The sequence below is a fragment of the Aplysia californica genome, unplaced genomic scaffold (assembly GCF_000002075.1).
Source record: "Aplysia californica isolate F4 #8 unplaced genomic scaffold, AplCal3.0 scaffold00405, whole genome shotgun sequence".
Taxonomy (NCBI): Eukaryota; Metazoa; Mollusca; class Gastropoda; order Aplysiida; family Aplysiidae; genus Aplysia; species Aplysia californica.
This window is the reverse complement of record NW_004797675.1, coordinates 539,462-559,776: the sequence shown is the minus strand read 5'-3', so window position 1 is coordinate 559,776 and position 20,315 is coordinate 539,462. Positions and strand designations below refer to the sequence as shown.

Here is a 20,315-nt window from a genome sequence, read left to right as displayed (position 1 = left end):
AGAGAGAGAGAGAGAGAGAGAGAGAGAGAGAGAGAGAGGTTTAGGTAGAAAGAAAGCAGTGTACAAAAATATTCACAAAAGAACAAAAGTATTTGCCTGGGCTGAGCAAAGTAAAAAAATATAATAAGCATCATGGACCAGTCAGACTTGCATTGAAAGTAAACGCCTGACATATTTATATATATACAAACAAATGTCAGCATAGGAGTAAATGGAAAGAAACAAGAGCAGAGAAAGCAACTTAAAAAGAAGAGAAGCACATTAACTTTCCCACAGGGACATCAATTTTCTTATATCTGAAACCGTACTGTAGATAGAAGTGGACATTTGAGAATATTCACACCACTCTCTTCTTGTCTTTCCCACAGGCTCCCCTTGCCTTTTCTCACACTGCCGTCAATCAGGGAATGAAGCCCCTCCCACCTGCAATACTGCCCCGCCCACTGGCTCCAGCAGCTATTGACAGTAGAGATGGTAACCTTTCTACACTTCGCCAGACTCGCAGTATGCAAATGACAACAGTGAACCTCAACCCTGGATGCATGTAAGATATTTGGAGTAGTCATATCTTTAAAAATTATTCCTTTGTAACTAGTTAAAGATTTCTAAAAAAAACACCCTTTTTAAAAACTGTTTATTCGTACATTCATCCTGAAGAAACAGCTTAAAAAGACAAAAAATATGACATTGTCGTATGAATAAAGAGTAACTTGCAATATTTTTTACTCACCCTGTAAAATGCGGTAAGGAAAAGAAGAAATGCATATCTTTTTTACCTGTCTGTTCCTGATAAAACACATGAATACAAAAAAGGTCCTCTTTCCGGGGAAACTACAGAATTAAAACCACAGACAAAAATAACAGAAGGAAAGAACAGAAGTATAAGATACTGGAAGCAACCTCCAACCTCTCACACTCACAATCTTATTAGCTTACTCACCGTTAGACAAGAATCCCACACACATAGCACCCGTGAGTCTGGCGACCATTGCAAACCCGCTAAGTCATCTGTCTCTGACTCGAAATGCTGAAATTGAAAAGGTAAAATAAAAAAGAAACAAACATTGCAAAAGTCTGAAGAATTCACACATAATCTAAACTGAAATTTTACACAAGGAAACAAGCATCTTACATGTCTAAGGCAAAAAGAAACAGTCAATTAACATTTCAAGTCATGAAGGACACCCCCCCCCCATAATCTCATTCGAAGCCCCAGTCTGAAGACAGGTTGGCAGAAAACTTGTAACAAATGATCATAGAGAGGTCGACTTGTTACGAAAATGATTGATCATGGTGGTGTTAGACAGGAACTACTATGAATAGGATGAAAATATAGGAAAACTGTAAGAGTGTCCAGGCTGCTAGTACAGGTGACCGCAATGGAGAGTTTAAATATGAAGGCTGGTTTGACTTAAGTTCACCACAGAAATGTAATGAAGTGTTTTAGTTTGGGGTGGGGAAAATAAGATGGAGTAACCAAAAGTTTTGTCTAGCAAGGGGCTGAATTTCATTTAAAAAAACAACAAAAAAACCAAAGTAAAAACGATTCATACTCTCTATGAGGTCAGCTCACCTTCACAAGTGACCAGGACTGGCAGGAGAAAATACTGATGTGATCCTGACAGTCTCGCCGCTCAGCCAGGGCCATGTACTTGCCTCCAACGCTGAAGTCAATGCCTGGGGACAGGAATCATAAAGTTCTCAGAGACACTAAAATACTGTCTAGCAGTACTAGCACACATTCACACAACGAAATCAGTGGGACACGGAAATCTTTTCGTTCTAGACAAATTTTGCTATGCACATGTTTTAAATACAAAGAATACATGAATGATTAAAGATTAGGGACCTTAAAACTCTGTTCGCTATGTGTGCGTTCATTATGTACATGTTCCAATAAGTGCATGCCTGACTGCAGTCTTAACTGTTCACTTTCTATAATGCCCGCAGTAGTTACCAGCATAAAATTATACAACAAAGAGAGCAAAATCGACAGTCATTACATGTGTCTGTTGCACACAGAAGATATGGTTTGATTTCAAGGTTGGATTGGAAAAGTAAAGTAAAGTAAAAGTAAAAGATTTCAGAGTTGGTAGGTTATTTCATCCAGTGCCTGTGGTTGTCTGCTGGAATGATGTAGCTCTAGCCATGAAGCAAATGGTATTGGGAAAAGTTTTAAAATATAAGAAATTTAACAAACATAAGGTCTCAGTTATGAACAAAGTCATACCAGGTCTCAGTTTCCGCATATATTAAAACATTCAATTAAAATCAGCATTGTTCTATATTATATCTAAGAAAATTCAGGCATGAGAATCGACAGAAACAGCTTAATGGTAACTGTGCCAGGTAGCAGTAAAGGTTGGTTTGGTTCAAATCCTGAATGAAAAAGCTTAAAGTACCTTCATGGCTTCTCACCCACTGGGTTTTGTCTATCAGAGACAGATGGTAAATTGAGGGGGGGTGGGGGTGGGGGCTGTCCCATTTGTGGCTAAAATGTAATGAAAAGCGAACTTTAATAATACTTTAGGATACATAAAGAGTGTCTTAAATGAAAACAGTCACCTTTGGAGCATTGTTTAGGGTAGCGGATATAAGACACTGACTTCGTTACCAGAGACCAAACCGTCACACGCAGCTGAAATCAAAGCCCAAAAGTAATCAACTTATAATCTGCTGAAAAAAAAAATGTTTGTTAGATAAAAAAAGTATGCCAGTAAAAAGCAACCTGGCATATATTTCTGGATAGTTTAGCATAGAGAACATAAGCCAAAAGTAAACAACAGATATAATGGGGATCATAAATTAAGTAAGACTTTTACATAATACTAACAAATATCATTAAAAGTACGACACAAGTTTAGCTTTAGACATTTAGTACAGCAGAAAAAATTATAAAAAGGTGCCTGCGTCTCAGAAAAAACACAAAAGTATTGCTCTAAACTATCTAAAGCCTTATAACAATAACATATTCAAGAGAAAGGAAGGCAAAGTGACAAAGAAAAGAAAAAAGAACAACAAATGAGCAAAAACTTACATGGGTGGACAAAAAGGAATGAGGGTATGGTCATGTATAACTAGAGGTTTGGCTTTCACTACATGTTAAAGTTATTCTGGGTAATAAATTTCCAACATATTTGGCTCTCAAATGAAACGAATACTGTATTCTCTTGTCATATTTTGCGGAATCAGTAACACACAGTTTTTTTCTAGTAAAATTGCACCAGGGAGGGTTTACAGAGGCCTACAATTCACAACTAATATAATATATAAATATATATATTTTTTGTACTCTGCTGATTTTTACATATCATGGGAGATTTTGGCATATAATCCCTGCAATATTCAAGGGAACTCTCTATACATACATACGTAACTCACATACTCAATGAAGATGACTGTGACTCATCAAACAAAACCATCACTTAGATCCCCCTTTCCTTATAAACCAATAGAGGTAACACATTTTCAGAGAAATTTCAATAATACCGACAAGAGTGAGAAACAAGAATTTTATCACCATTTCAAAAAATAAAAACCTGGCTTTATGGTGTCAGATAACTATTTTTTGTAAAGTACCCAAAAATAAGATTTAAAAAGACATACGTGAAAGTCGGCAGTGGTAAGTACATGCCTCCCATCTGGGCTCCAGGTCGCTGCACTCAGGCCAGCTGATCCCTCATCAATCTTACAGTGCCACTCTGGGATTTCTAGGGACCAAACCTGTAAAGAAAAGAGAAAAAAAGAAATCTGAGAATCTGATAATGTCTCACTCACTTCTGTTAGCTGTATCAATGAGTCAGCTCTCTTTAATGCCAAAATCAACAGCTGGCCTGTGCAAATGGATTAATCCCCAAAAGTAAAGGAATTGAAATAGAGTCATATGACTTTACCTCCATGAACTCACTGACCCCATTATCAGACTCACACTGGCATCAAAGCACCTGCTAAAACCCCACGGGCTGAATACACTACACTCACTTCCATGAGCTAAAAAAAAAAAAAAAAGAAGTAAAATTAAGAATTTATACAAAAACCTCACCTTTTATATCTTCACAATTAAACACATAAAATAAAAGAAAGGACAAAAAACAAAATTTGCAAAAATGACTGCATTTTTACCTGAACAAGTCCTCTCTTGAACATACCACACAGTACAAATTGTGAATCCCCTGACCACTGGAACAGAGAGAAAAAAACAAATTATGAGTACTGGTATTTTGACTGTCCTACAGTATGTAGAGAGTTTTGAGAAAGCATGACAAAGCACTAATAGGATATTACACACATATTCTATCAAGATGGTAGGACAACACTGCCAGAACCAATCATTAGCCTGAAAATGGACACGATAAAGGCACTTTTTTCTCACTTATTCAGAACGTTGTCATTGTTTTAAAAGCTCATAATATCTTACTTTACAATTCATGAGCACTAAACATGAAACTGAAAATGAGACATTATCTAAGAGAAAACTTGACAGTCGAGTTTAAAATAAGTAATAAGACAGCAATATATGAAATTTAGAATTATACATTTCACATTTAAAGTTCACACTCATAAAATATTAACACACATACACGCATGCCACACTCATTCCAGAAGTAATGATACACCACCTCAATATACTGAATGGCATCCAAACATGAGTAAAGCTGTTGAATCTGTAAAGTTTCGACATCTCTTATCACTAGCCGGTAGTCAACACCTGAGGCCTGCAGAAGAATGGATATTGTTAAAAATATTGTTTTAAAAATCACAACGATGTCACATGCTACAATATGTGGACTCACACTTAATTAATATCTTTATAAGCTGGCCCTCACAGCTTTTCATTGACAATGGACGAAAAATAAATTTAAAGTCATTACCTGTTCATGATTAACTCTTAAATCTCTCAAACGGGTAAATCCTCTATGCCGGGGCTCTCTTAGTGGTACGAAATGAAAAAGTGAGGTATCATGTCACTAAATTGGATAAATGAATAAATCAAAACAAGGGAACCTATTTTGATAGACTTTCTTCATATAAAGCATGAACTCCCGGTAAAAGAGACCTGCCGAAAAGCCATAATTTCACGTCAAAGTCATTGTAAAGGAATATTATATGCCTACAGCGCTGCCAGCAGGTCACCAGCACAGCGCTTCAGACTGCAAGCCGCTGTGAGCCACTTGTCGGAGATCAGGAGTTAATTCAATGTTTTACTTTGCAAACTTTAGTCTCACGACTCTCAATAACAATTCAATAGAGGCTTACTTTTGAAATGATATTTTGATTTAGATCCCTCATCAGTCTATCTCAGATGAATGAAAGGAGGCAACAGCAAGGCAAAGCATATAAACCAGTCAAGAAATTTTAGAAATTGAGGACTGCGGTAACGAGGTTCACCCCTTAACTCTTTTCCTACCAGGCCAAAATCTACCACTGGCCCACAGCTTTTCCCTGACCTATTTTTACGCCCCTACTCAACAAAGGAATTTCGAAACATCCAACTTAACACACACAAACCATCATATGGCCATCAAACTGAAAGTTTAAAAATACTCTATCAGACGATGATACAATATTGAAGATTTATTCCAATTTTATCAGGTTGGGGTATTATGCAATATCAAAGGAGTCATATATATATATATCAAATCAATTTTCCAACTGTGAAAAGTCATAACTAAAAAAGTACAACAGCATCGTTAAAAATTCTTAGGTAGGATGTTTCAAAAAGTGCAAAAAAAAATGCTGAAAGTTATGTATGTGTACCTATTATAGACTACGTTTTGAAGGGGACATAAAAAAGCGTTGAAATGACTAAAAATCGTCTGTGTCAATATTTTCTTCCGTATCTGTTAATGGGAAGTCTCTATTATTTTGAAAACATAGATCGGCAGAGAATTCGTGTCCTTCTCTCTCTCTCTCTCTCTCTCCTGGCGCTGTGGCTTCATAAACGGTCAGCGATGCCGACAGCACGCAGGAACTCAACACTCGCCCGGGGGTCCTTAAAAAGTGCTGAAAGTGGGTTACTGAAATGTCCCAGCAGACGGGTTCTAGCACGATAGCTGGCGGGACACCTCAGGAACACATGGTCCATAGTTTCGTCCTCCTCCTTGCAGGCTCGACAGGACGGATCTGGGTTGTCTGCTGGCGCAATTTTGTGGAGATATGATCTCAGCTGGGGCGATTTTCCACCAGTTCTCATTTGGGAGAGAAGCCGGCGGTCCTGTCATCTGAGCGAGGCCTCAAGCTGGAATGACGGCGGCTGGGCAAACGGCAGTTTGGGCTTCGCCTCTCTTTTCCACTTTGCAATTCGTGTCCTTTCATTAATGGATAGGAACTGATAACGAGCCACTTGAGTCGTACTTTGCGACTCTCGGTCCAGCGAGGCCACGAGCTGAAAAATGCGGCTCGCGGTAGGAAAAGTATTTTAATGAGTTTCAAACAAATGCTCGGTGTAAAACAGACTATACTACAGAGGCCAAATGAGAATAAAATAACACATGATTACAAACTCAACTTATGATGCTGGTATTGGTAGGCCTTACTAGATTCTCTGTATCTAGATCTAGATCTAAGATCTATAAAGTATCTATAGTTATAGTACATCATGTGGTAGTCTCTGGTTTTGGCCCCACCAAGAGTAATGAAATATCAACAGCAACTTATAGGTTAGGTTTAGGGACAGAGGTAGGATGGCAGGATTGTAAGATTGCTTGATGGTAGGGTAGATCTAGTGTATAGTAATTTAAGCAGGCCTAATCACTGGTGGGGCCAAAACCGGATCACTGAAACTGACACAATTTCTAATTGGAAGAGGCTAGCCGTACTTATAATTCTTAATATGATGGCTAGACTGACCATTTATAAAAAATAGGCCTACTGAAGTGTGCAGTACCTAAAGTATTTGTATTTGAGACGAAACCAGGTGCCTTAATGACAGTGCATGTATTTTAAACCTCCGTTTTCTAATGTTAATAGTAATAGCGCCTAAGATAAACTTACGGCTAGACTGGCAGTGTAGCCGTACTTAAGTACGGGTAGACAGCCAGGCTAGCCGTACTTAAGGACGGCTAGACTGTCAGGCAAGCCGTACTTAATATTGATGGCTGAATTGTAAATGAAATTTTTAGTTTGCAATGCCTAAAGTATTTGTATTTCAGACAAAACCAAAAGGTGCCTCACTGACTTGCATGTATTTGAACCTGAATAATTACTAGATCTGGATCTAATGAGACCTGTGTACTTAACAGGCTTGAGTCGATTGGGCCAAACCTAGATCTAAGTACGGCTAGACTGGCAGTCTAGCCGTACTTAAGTACGACTAGACTCTCAGTCTAGCCGTACTTAAGTACGGCTAGCCACTTCGTTTCTAATCATCTAATCTCAATCACAATTAGATCTAGATCTAGATCTAGATTCTAGATCTAAATCTAGATGTAGATCTACATCTTATGGATAATATTCAGTTATTCTGATGATAAACTAAAAGTAAAGCATAAGCAGAACAGAGTTAGTTTAGACAACCCTCTACTGGGTGGATCAGCAAGTTGCCCGCACTCTACAGTATATTGTAAGCAGGTTTGGCCAAAATGGCCCAAAAGATCATGTTTGATTACATTAGTTACCAAGTATTTTCCATCTGGAGAAAATTTGCAAAGTTGTAATGACTGTCGGAACAACTCTGAAAAGTTCATGATGTCCTCCAGAAAGTCTTACAAACTCAAGAAGAAGCACAAAAACCCCCACAGAAACCAAGACGGGAAATACAAGTTAACATCAGGCTTCTGTTATCAAGTGTTGACTTGCGTAGGGCGCCATTTTTCATAACAAGATAGGAACGAAGTAAATAGTATATTATTCTTTATTCAATAATTGTAATAAAATATTATCAAATATATCAAAATAACTTCAAATATACATTTACTACAAAAAAGTCTTAATGTATTTATTATACATAAATGTTCTTTGGTGGTCTTTGCTGCTGAACTTTTCGCGCCAAAACTGACAAGTGCAGACACAGTCGCTGAATATTCTTACGCCGTCAAATATTGTTCTGAAAATTTCCGCATAAAGTGGAAGTTCCTACCTTGATTGAGTAGTTATTTATCTGTAGGATTGATAACAAAATTTGATTGGAAGTACTGATCTAAGAAGGGAAAAGGCAATAGCTTTAGAGACAGCGTAGGAATACAAATAGGTCATTGTGTTTGTGTGTGTACTTTCGGTCTTCCTACTTCCCACACGTGGTATGAAAGTGTGTAGTGATCTGAACGGTTGTGTGCTTGCTTGGCCTATCGTCAAGAGCTTTTGTTTTGAAGCGATGATAAGTACCTGGCAATGGTAGTGATATCTTGCTGACACTGGGATTTACTAATTTTGACAAGAAGACACTGTAATTCGCTATTTAAGGGCTTCGTTACTACGTAAGTATTCTTTTTTTCGTGCAGAACTTTATTATAATGGTTCCCTTTGTTAGTTTTTCGCATGCCGACCCGACCTCCGGCTCCGCCATGCAGCTCCTGCTCCTTTTGGCTGCTGTGGTCTCAGTAGCTGCCGATTTTCGTTATTTTTAGACATTTTGAAATATATTGATCCTGGGTTTTCCATTACTCACTCGGTAATTCTGTCCTTTTTCTTTTATTGTAATCTAGGGATTTGGTGCAAAGTTAATTTTTATAGTTACCTCGAAGTCAACGACTTCGGTTTCATAGGGACTGGTCACTCTGACGGTTTGTGCTGCGAGCCGTGGGCGTGTCCATCCCAGTGTCCAGCTGAAGAGAACATATAAGAGTCCGTAATGAATGCAATCACCATACATCTAGATCTAGATCTATAATATAGATCTAGATTCTAGGCCCAGGCCTACATATTTAGACTCTAGATTAGTTCTGGAATGTACATCTAGTTATAGCTTAGATCTAGCTAGTAACTGGAACGTAAACATTATAACGAAGTGGCTATTTGGACTCAGTCTAAATAGCCTCCCCCCCCCCAATGACAATGTGGATGTACGGAATCAAACTCAAATGTGCGGATGTTTCAGAATAGTGTGTATTGCATTGTCCTGATTTTATTTGAACATCATGTAAAGTATACCTTGATCTATAGGCCATACTGTTGGAAAAGCTTTCCTTTTAGGCCACTGTTACTTTGAACGAAGTGTATACAGTAACAGACCCGGTAACCGGGAACAAAGTCACGAAGTATACAGACCCGGTAGGGGAACTCTTTTGTGATTTCGGAAAGTTTCATCGCCCAGACCCGGTAGTGTGTGTGTGTGTGAGAGAGAGAGAGCAGGGGGAAGTGCTAGCAAAATGTATGACATGCCCCAGTTGGCAGGAGGGAACGAGTGAAAGATAAAGTGGGAAATAGGTGGGGAGAAAGAAAGACAGAGACAATCAAAGAAAAAGAGAATGCTAGCGACAGAGAGAGAGAGAGAGGATGACTGTTCGAGAGAAATTATGACATTGTTCTTTTCTTCAAATTGTGATTCCTCCAACTCCAAAACGGAGGAACAACGATCGTTCATCGAAAAGACTGCGCTTTTTCGGTAGTTCCCACCCCGCAATTGTTATTCGCCGGTTTTGGCCTCAAGAGTGGCGGGTTTCAGGGGGGCTTGCCCCCCTGTCCTAATAAAAATGTGGGGGGTTTCAGGGGGGCATGCCCCCCTGAATTTTACCATAATTTGATGTTTTGCAGGTTAGGTTTGATATCTTAGCTCGCATCAAACGTATAGATCTCGAACTGGCTCAAAATATAAGGGGGGTGGGAACTACCGAAAAGACATCCGCAATCTTCATTTAGATCTAGATCTAGGCTAGCCTCGAAACTAGATCAATGATTTATGTCTGTCTGTCTGTCTAGATCTAGATCTCTAGCCTAGGCCATAGATATCTAGAAGAACCTAGGTCTACCCTGAGCCAAGAGGGCGCTGAAACTTTCCGAAATCACAAAAGAGTTCCCCTACCGGGTCTGTATACTTTGTGACTTTGTTCCCGGTAACTGGGTCTGTATACACTCCCTACTTTGAATGACTGACTCAGTGACTGGTAAATTTTTACTTTCACTCCCGAACACAGATGCACTGCTTCGAACACTGATGCACTGCTTCGGGGGTCAAACTGCAGAGCCTAGAATCTACTGTTTGCTGCAGATTACACATTAAGCCGCTACAACTGTCGCAAGTCAATTATTTTCAAGAAAATTTGAAAATCAAATTAGCCTCTATGGGTTAATACAGGGGGGCAGGGAGGATTCCGTAACAAGTGACCACTACTAAATGTAACAAGTGACCACTACTAAATGTAGATTAAAATTATGCAGGTGGCTATTCTCCGGCGTCTCGCCAGTCAATAGATCAGAAGCTATTGCACCGCCGGTCTATTACTAATAATTTGTCGGCGCAGATTTGCAAATCTCTCTCATTTATTTGTTTGTCTTGGGAAAAAATTCCCACAACTTTACCACTTCGTGCCACTTCCATTGATACAGTAGTATACAGACAATAGGTTTTCAGGCACAAACTGCCCTAATTCCTCCAATTTAGAATTATGTTGGGTGCAAGAAGAAACATGTTCACAACTATTGACGCGAGTTCATAACAAGACAAAGAGTGAGTATAAAGGAGTCACACTTTCACTGTTTACAAAAATGGAGATACGATAAGACAGCACTGAAGTCGCGACATATCAGTTGAATTGATCTAAAAATACTAAAATTACAACATGAAAACAAGAAATAAGTTAAACAGAAAGCTATACTATAATAATGACTAGACAGGATTTTAGACACAAAATCAATTTTGTTCGTTTAAATAAACAGAATCATTATTTTAAAATAGGCGGCACTATTTCTCCGAACGTTCGGGAAAATAAAGCTGTGCACTATTTCTCCGAACGTTCGGGAAAATAATATAAAGCTGGGCACTATTTCTCCGAACACTCTGAAATATCCTTTCCCGCAAATTTAGGATATTATATAGATCTATAATTATAGTATGGGCCTACCAAAGATTGTTCGTATACAATATGGTTCAATCGGTCCAAAAAATGTCCGCCGTAAATATTTATATAAAGAAATGCTACAATTCCAAACAGTTTTTCGCTATAGATATGACGTGTTGCCTATGAAGGGTGCTGCTCTTAAACGTAATGTGTTGTGTTCACTCGTGTGCTCTAGATCTAAGGAGGGTTATTGATAACGACACATAGAACTGGCATCTGCGTTTGTCACTGCTGCGACCAATGTACTGACACTGGCAAGCCCCTTAATGTGTGTGATTCCATAATTTACATGTAATATCCTGTACTTTTTTTTTTTAATTACGCACATTTAGGGTTAAAACTGCCAATCTTCTTCGGACAGATGGACACACTGGACACACGCCCTTATTTGTTAATGTTTGTTGTTGTTTATGGGCTGTTCTAATTTTGATTTCTTTCTGTTGTGAAACCTTTCTTTTTCACGTTTTTACACTCATCTAAAAATCTCATCTAGAATCTAGACTAGCTGTTGAAAATTGAAATAGATATAGACCCAAAAATTTGCTCCTGTGTGTGTGTGTGTGTATGTATGTGCGTGTTTGAGTGTGTGTGTGTGGTAGTAAGTGGAGAATGAGGAGTGTGTGTGTGTGTGTTTGTTTTTCGGGATTTATTTCAGCCTTTATTCAGTAACAGTTCAAAGTATACAAAAATAGAAACATAGGATCCATTCACTCCAGGGCTCATGAGTCGCTTGTCTCTTTCAGTTTCACTCTTTCATCCAATTCCCGTGTTCTCTCCCGCGGCTCATCCCCGTCCGCATGACTTTCATACCCCACCCCATCCCTCCAGGCACACACAAAGAAAATCTCACTTGTTCCCTGCGAACCATGGACAATAATATAGAGGCAAAACACCGCCTGAGCTGCATTCCTTTTGTTCGTGAGCTGTGGACCAGGCCAGGGGTGGTCGGTGTCGTCGTCTTGTAGTTGCTGTCGCCTGTGGATACACTCGCACATTCTTCCTTTCACCCGCTTTTACTCACACTGTTTCTCCATCCACAGTTCAGCTCGTCATACGTTCAAAAGTTGCCCACTAGTTATGTTTGGTGAGTGTGTGGTGGGTGTTACTGAAGGTTGTCTGTAGGCGGGCTTGCCATGCGGTACGTGTTCCTTCCCAGACCAGAGGCAGATGAAAGTTGGCGCCGAACTCTCGCAATAAATAGGCAAAAAATCACGAGACCGGAAACCGTTCGGAGTAATAAAGATCGGCACTATTTCTCCGAACGTTCGGAGAAATAGTCACTTCGTTTAAAATATAAGCAAATGGACAATAGAAATAAATGAATAAAGTTATGTTAAACAATTACCATAGCTAAAGTATAATGAAAGGTAGACTTACTAGGCCTAGTTATGACGCCGGAGAATAGCTTCCGATCTATTGATCGGCGCGACGCCGGAGAATAGCCACTTTGCTAAAATTATAATTCTTGAAATGGCTTCCAAAATCATGATGGTAGACAGAAAGCCACTGTTATACCATCTGTAGTTTGCGCATTTTTTGGCCCAGTTCTAAGTTTTGAAGGGCTGAGTCTGGGATTAGTAGAATTAAGGCGCAGCCACAGTTGACCCTGCAGACTTTATCTACTCTCGTTGTTTGGGAGCGCTGAGTTGCCAGGTTTTCTTCGGTTTCTAACCAAATTCTCACCACGATTAATTCTAGCGAAATACATTGTATTATTAATAGAGAGGAGGAATTCCGCAACGAGCAACCAATGTGAAACAGAGAAGAATAGAGAGTTGTTAGGGTTAGTGAAGGGGTAGTAGTATGGGTCTAGTACAGTCTGGGGTAGGGGTAGGTCTTTTCTTGTGTTTGTTAGGGGTTGGGATGGGGGTAGGGTAAAGGTCTTCTCTTTATCTTGTGTTTGTTGAGGGTTGGGGTTTGGTGAAGGGGTAGGATAGGTCTCCTTTTTATTGTGTTCGTTTAGGGCTAGTGGTAGGTTGTTAGGGTGGAGGACAGGGTTAGGGACAGGTGTAATAATAGTAGGTCTCTTTTTTGTTGTGTTTGTTGAAGTTAAGGGGTGGGGCTGGGGTGGAGTCGGCTTAGGGTTAGGGTTAGACCTCTTCTTTATTGTGTTTGGGAAGGGGTAGGGTTTGCGGTAGACTTATGATTAGGATAAGGGGTGGGGGTAGGTCTCTCTTTTATTTTGTTTGTTGAGGATTATTAGGGTAAGGGGTAGGAACTAGGGGTTGGGGTAGGCTTGTTGTGTTTGTTGAGGGTGAGGGGTATGGGTAGGTCTCTTCTGTATTGTGTTTTTTGATGGTTAGGTTTTTGGGGTAGGGGTTGGGTCAGGGTTCAGGTACTGATCTTTATTTTGTTTATTGAGGTGGTTGCTCGTTGTGGAGGGTATGTTTTGTTTTCTTATAGATAGGGTAATTGGTCCCCCTGATCAGGCGCAGCACTTTTTTTTATGAAGGGGGGGGTTGCCTCTTTGATTAAGATGTGTTTTAGGGTAGATTTTATTTTTTCCCCATTTCTTCTTCCGTTCAAAACATTTGCGAAATGAAATCATTATTCGTATAATTTTTCGCTTCATCCCTTCGCGAGACGGGCGTACGAAATACAAGTAGACGGGTACGGAGAAAGCCGCGCTTGTCCACGATGGCAACTGAAAAAACGGAAGTTGTTTCTTTTATTATATGCAAATAACGTAGAGTCGAGTCCCTTCTTTATTGCGTAGGTTGGGGTGGTCACTCGTTACGGAAGTCCTTCCAGGGGGCATGCCCAGTAACCCACGATTTGATGTTTGACAATTAGAATCTAGATCTAGTGTTGATAATTTATGAAAAAGAAATGATTTGCAGGGGTTTTAGTGGCCATATGTGTTCTGCAGCAAAAATTGTAACGGTTTAGCCCTCAAAACAGAGCATCTATGTGTGCAGGTCGAAAAGTATCCATAGGCCTAAATCTAACGAAATCTTGGAAGATTGGTTGAATTTTGTATTTTTAAAGACGTTTTGATCTTCTATACTTTATTTAAATATATATATACAGTAGTCTCCGCCTAAGATCCCACCGCTTACGATCCCGGTTCGCTTAAGATCCCGTTGTTTTAGTAAAACAGAATTTTTACTATACAAAAGTCACCCCTAAGATCCCGCTCTGATGGTTTGCATTCGGCTAAGATCCCGCATTTCAGATCAAAATTTGCTAAACAAAAACCCGGGCGGGCACAGCCGATCAACCTAGAGTGAAAAGTTGAGATCAATAAACTGTCCGTCGCGTCAAAGATCAACCACTATCGTGAATGTGATCACATACACGTTGTAAAACTCGATGAAGCGATACAGTGTTTGCCCCAGACGGGATCACACCGGGGTGTGAACTGACCGACGCGTTTGTTTTCCCCACGCATCGCACTCACACCTGAGCTCGCCACCTAAACTTGCATCACTCGCTGGGTGGGTAGGGCCTACACGTTCGCTCCAGGCAGGATCACATCGAACCGTGAACTCTTCCTTGACCATTGCAGCAGTTGTCTCTACTCCCGAATTTGCGAGACAGACTGAATTTTGATTGGTGGGTTCACAACGTAATGGTGTGTAACGACAAAGGCGGTTTGGAAGAGGGGGGGGAGGGGGACTCGGTCAGAGATGGAAAGCTATAAATTTTTGACAGGTAAAGAGGAGAGGCAACTGGATAAGGGTAGATCTTGAGACTCATGATAGGATTATAAGTGAAAATGGCACACCTCATGCCACTATGCACCGTGATAGGTCATCAAGGTTAACCACTCTTTGCTCGTCATATGCCATAAACCCACCAAGGGGGCACGTCAGTTCATTGTAGAGAGGAGGGAGACCATTTTACCGATTGTGAGCCTTAACATGGTTCACCATAGATTCTTCCCTGGGTTCATCGGTTAAGATCCCGGTTCGCCTAAGATCCCGCATTTCCTTGCTCCCGAGCACCGGGATCTTAGGCGGAGACTACTGTATATATATGTCTAGGCCTATCTGAGGTTTTTAAATGATGAAGAATCTAAAGAAGGTCTAGCCTACAGCCTATATATTCAAAGGTGAGAATTCATTTCCTTCCTGACTGGTGATAAGGAATAAAATTTGAGAGCTTTTTTCACTTTTTGAAAGATATAAATATGATAGCACAGTAAAGTCTTTGGAACTTTATATGCTACTCAAGTTTTGGGGCTAAACTATAGGGCTAATTAGTGGTTTAGTAACTGACTGTCAGTCTTGACAATGCAAAACAATTGGGGGGAAGGGGGGCATTGGACGAAATCTTCAATACTGCTGTTTAGACAAAACATCTGAAAGTACAGTCGAACCTGTGTGAGACGGAATCGCAAGGAGTCAGAAAAAAAATTCCATCTTAGACAGGGGATTCCGATGGGAGATGGAGGGGGGTTTCAAAGACCCATTCGGTGGGATCATCAAGGGGCGCATGTCCGATCGACACAGGCAGTGGTCAAAACTTCACACCTCTCAGCTGCTTTCCTCTCTGATAATGAATGACATGCGTCAGTCTTACTTTTATGTAATTACCACCTGTGCTTGCATTTCATTGGACCACTGTTTGACCTATTAAAATCGGAAACATTTGAACATCTTTGCTTCCATCCGTAGCTTCAGCCATCAGTGTAACAAGCAGTCAACCAATCCCACCCCTCACTGCCATGTAACAACGATTCAAGGAACTCTTATCTCGGCTGGTTACACGGTCAGAGCAGCATGCATTGACAAATTGACTAATTTCCGGCCTCTGCTTCTGGCTACCCAGGAAAGTTTCCATTGTGGCTTGCTACTTGAGTACTTTGACTGGCACTAGTGAGATTTCACACCGACACCCCTGACCATCTGCATCCCTCAGGGCTCACATAAATGGGGTAACATCTACCCACAAATTGCACCCTACTCCCCTTCCTTGCCTGGCGGCATGGCATTATTAAGTTTAGAGCTGGCAGAACCAAACTTGCAAGTTTTGTTTTTTAGTAATACTCTTTTTTTTTAAATTTTGATCTGTCAGTGGTATTTTTAGAGTACAAAAATTGAAATGTTTTGTTGGTTTTTTTTTAAGATTTGGCATCAGCGCTGAGCTGCTCTACACACTGATTTGGACCCTGCAGGGATGTTTTTAGTAGTTGTAGTCCTTGAGTCATCCCTGTTCTATAATGGAAAGTGGTAAATTAAAAGCAGTTAGTGCATGAACCATTGTGTCATTGTCCTAGCTAGTAATTAAAAGAACGGGGGGGGGTAACAGTTGGAATGGGTTGTTAAGACAAAGTACTGTCAGAGCTTTTCTAACGAATTGTACTCTTTTCTTTATATTATGTATTGCATCAAAGTTGAGCTGCACTACCTAGCTCTCCTTCAGACCCTCCTGTAAATACTTAGTAGTTACCTGTCTGCTGTATATGTACTGAAAACCTGTGAACCAAAAACTGTATACATAATATGGACCATTGTTTTTGTCAACTGTAAAAGAGCCAGGGCATTGTTCTGCCGGACGCTAACAAAACACCTATATTTTCTTATTCACAGCAGTTTCGAGATGAAAGGGCGTTTGGTCATCTTAACTGTTTTTAAAAAAGCATTCTTCTGAAATTTGAATTCTAATTTAATATTAAAAAAATCTTTTTTTAAACTAGTCACAGTATCGTTTCACTTTGATTTTTTCTCACAAGTGGGGTAATTGGGGGGAGGAGGGGGCTGTTCGATCTCTGATATAATTTTTATCTACTCATTACATTTCAATACATTTTCATTTTTATAATTGTTACACTCAGAAGACTTTGGTGGTTGACAGGTGCTGTTGTGAGTGTGTTTTGCTCCTTCCTTCGTGATAAAAATCTATCGTCCTTTCCTATCTACCTTTTTGTTGCATATTTAATGATATTTTACTGTCGTAAATCCTCCAAACTTCTGAACTTATGTATGATGTTTGTTTACATTGCAAGTGCTATAAAAGTTACTAAAAACTTATTTAAAAACAAACCGTGACGGATTTGAAAGCTGTGTGTATCCCTTTATAACTTTCTCTTGTGTTGTGTTGGTTTAAAAATAGTGATTTAAGTTTTCTTGTCTTTGCTTACTTACCTGATATATTTCGCTGTTCGTATGTTTTGGTGTCTGGCTGCATAGAGCTGCTTCTCTGTGTGGTTATTTCTATTGTTGGTCTATTCAAACTAGATTTGTGGTCCTAGGTTTGATATTTTTAAAAAAGCTGTTTTCATTTTGCTCTCTCTTCATAAAAAGGGAATGCTGCAAACAGTAAGGTCTTTCCGGCCTTTTTTTTTCAAGAATACAAAGTTTTTGTGTTGTATTTAGTCATTAGACATTGGATATTCATTTTTAGGCGTGATAGTATTGTTGTCATCTCCCTTTTGTCTAATGCTTTATGTTCCGCAGAGTGTGTTATTTTAGGCTAATATAGATGTCATGTTTACTGTTTAATTAAGATGACCTGTCATAAAATTTCTGTTTTTCCAGGTATGGGAAAGTGAACATACCTTTCCCAATGTCTCAGCTGTCGACGGGCAGCTCGGCCAGTGCGCCGCTGTCTCAGGATACATTTCAGCAGTTGTGGACTTATCTCAAGGGCTTTGATTCAAAGTAAGCACTTACTACTTACTTATTCATTTTTTATGCTTATTAAGATAGACTTTTTTCAGAACTTTTGCTTCCATTCATCTATTATTTGCTCAAATCATGTCGATGTAGATGTTCTTTTTAAGTTTTAAATATTTCTTTTTTGTACTAGGTGCAAAGTTTGTTGTACTTTTTGTCATATTAGGGCATGTTTTTGAAAATGAGACCTTTACTTTATTACTGAGTAATAGATCTAGCTAAAGAGCGAACACTAACAGGGCTACTTGTTTTGAAACACATGCCCCCTTCAAATTGTTAGATGAGACCAGGTTTCTTTTGCACCAGTTTCTGTTCTTAGCTTTGGCGTAGGGTGTCATTCCTCATTATACAGTTGTGTATATAGGACAAATTATATTGCATCACTCTATTATATCGTATTTCCTTTTTATTTTTACACCATGAGCAAATTATAGTTTAGTGTGCAGAAAAGAATATAACCTGACTTGATGGTATATATGAAAGAAAAGCATGCATATATTATACTTTCATGGCTTCATGGTGATTAACTCAAAAGTTGTCTGCTGTCAAATTGTTATATTTAAGATATTAGCTGATTAGCATATTTGTACATTAGTTTTGATGGTAATCATAAACAGGCCTTTATTATATTTTTTTTGTGTGTGTGTGTTAAAAAAATGCCCTAAAATCCCTGTTACTGTTACTATGCTCATACTAACTTAATTCCCCTTGTATTATTATGGTTATCCAGGTATTTGAAAATTTATAGTCTCACCTTCTCAGCTGATTAATATTTAATCTTGTCTTGTTGTTTCCAATCAGTGATTTCGCCCATGTTCAGACAAGGGATGAATTCAAGTTTGCTGAGGATGATGAAGAGGAAAGCACAATGCTGGAAGTGGAGAAGTTCCAGATTAAAGGGAACTCGGATCCTCTAGACTTTGTAAGTGCATTTTGATTAGTTGAATTTTTTTTCGTTTGTTCTATCTTTTCCATCTTTTCTTTAATTTTAAAATGAATTGGCACAATGTTCCTTCAATTAATATAATATTTATTTATAAGTCATGATGTTGTTCAGGAACTTGCTTTGCCAGTATTGAAATGCTGGCATGAACAAAATCAGTATTTTTCCCATTTAAAAAACAAAACAAAACCTATGATCCTGCGTGTATGCAAAGAATAGTAAGTTAGTAAGTATGCTAAGAAGAAAAGATTACAAGGAGCTGCTTAAATAATGGTCTCTTGGGGTGGAACTTATTTCTTTGAAGTTCTGGAGTAAACAGTATTTCTGAAGATCGGTTCACCCTGTTCACCCGTGTTCTGCAAAGGCTTGATAAGGAAGTGTGTTGTTGAACAGGAGTGCCATTTCTAAGTTGCTGACTAACGCTTCCAGGGAGATAGCATGTAAGAATAACGAACCGATTTTAATTTTAAAGATGCTGAGAAATGGTGTAACTGCGAAAGAAAAAAAAACCGCGGTTATTGTGAACTTGCCACCGATGTCGGATTTTTTAAATTAATTTCTCCGTGTGAATCAAGGGAGATAATCACTTTTGTGTGTATAACTGATTTAGTAATGAGTTATTTCCCTTGTCTTGGTTAATTAGTTGGGCGGTTTACTGACAGACATCGTTTGTTTTTTTGTTTTTTATACTAGTTCACTGGGATGCTCCACTGTGTTGGTACAAGTTTTTCATATTCGGGTATCAGTTATTTGTCTTCCCTTTGCATGAGTTTATATATTTATTGTCTTTGCGGTGTAGGTGTGGTTTTGGTGTCTCTTGAGCTTTATATCTTTTTTTTACCCAAGTATAGTTCAGTTTGTTTATTGTCTTGTTTACGCTCCAGCAGGTTGATAGGAGTGCCATAAGTAACTTCTGCCAAAAATTGTACGTTGGATAGAAAATACTTCTTGAACATAATCTTCTGTACATTTGGTTGTGTTGTGGGTTGACACGTATAGAGTAAAACTCAGTATTGTTTTTCCCTGCTCAGTCCTTGTTACAGTTGACCATCTTTTACTTGAAGTTTGTTTTTGCAAAGTCTGTTGTTATTTCTAATGAATGGCATCAAAAGTAATTATTCCTCCCTGCTCAAGTGTCTTTAAAAAAATTTTTTTTATTGTGGCTGCTTGTCTGGTAACCCAGTGTGCATCCTGTCACCTTGCAGCGTCTCATTCGGTGTACTGTATATTGTGTAAAACTGACGCATATCATCTTTAACTGAAATAGTGAAGCACATGCAGGGCCATTATATCAGTGATGGTGTGATTATTTCTTTTGTATGTGTTCTGGGAGTGTTTACCAATATATATGAGGCTTCTAAAGGTGGAATTCCCCCCCCCCCCCCGTCTTTCCTGAACAATTAATGTGTGAAGCTTGATCTGTACATGTATAGTTATCGGATGTTGTTGAAAGGAGTCTCCCTGTATCTTTGCTTTCCTGTTTTTTTCCATATTGTGACCCATCATTTTGTGTTTTCTAGTATTTGATGGGTACTCTGATGTAGCCAGCTTTTTCTTTTCCTCCTCTGTTATACTGTCGTTATTCTGATTTGTACATTACAGTAAAAAGCAGTGCTGACTTCGCTAACTTGCCAAACGCACTGTTTTCTTGATTTTGCTTTAGGCATTGGACTATAGCTATGATTTGATAAATGTGTTTTGCATGTCTTGTTCTTTCAATTCTCTAGAGCCCTTTTCGTCCGTCTGTCTGCCTGCCCC

At 39.1% G+C, this 20,315-nt stretch overlaps 2 protein-coding genes across 2 annotated transcripts in view; one reads left to right on the top strand and one right to left on the bottom strand.

Moving 5' to 3' along the window:
• The window catches only part of LOC101850269 (WD repeat-containing protein WRAP73), a 57,438-nt gene extending 49,630 nt beyond the window's left edge, over positions 1-7,808 (bottom strand). The window contains exons 1-7 of the mRNA XM_005104121.3: positions 7,617-7,808; positions 4,620-4,715; positions 4,123-4,179; positions 3,607-3,723; positions 2,566-2,638; positions 1,574-1,677; positions 941-1,027 (exon numbers count right to left, since the gene is read on the bottom strand). Of these exons, the coding sequence (XP_005104178.3) occupies positions 941-1,027; positions 1,574-1,677; positions 2,566-2,638; positions 3,607-3,723; positions 4,123-4,179; positions 4,620-4,715; positions 7,617-7,685 (603 nt within the window). The 5' untranslated portion in view covers positions 7,686-7,808. The remainder of the gene's footprint in view (positions 1-940; positions 1,028-1,573; positions 1,678-2,565; positions 2,639-3,606; positions 3,724-4,122; positions 4,180-4,619; positions 4,716-7,616) is intronic.
• The window catches only part of LOC101850024 (tumor protein 63), a gene marked incomplete at its 3' end in the record, with an annotated part of 29,883 nt that extends 11,347 nt beyond the window's left edge, over positions 1-18,536 (top strand). The window contains 3 exon segments of the mRNA XM_005104120.3: positions 369-544; positions 17,477-17,599; positions 18,416-18,536. Of these exon segments, the coding sequence (XP_005104177.2) occupies positions 369-544; positions 17,477-17,599; positions 18,416-18,536 (420 nt within the window).
• Between the last annotated feature and the right edge of the window lie 1,779 nt (positions 18,537-20,315).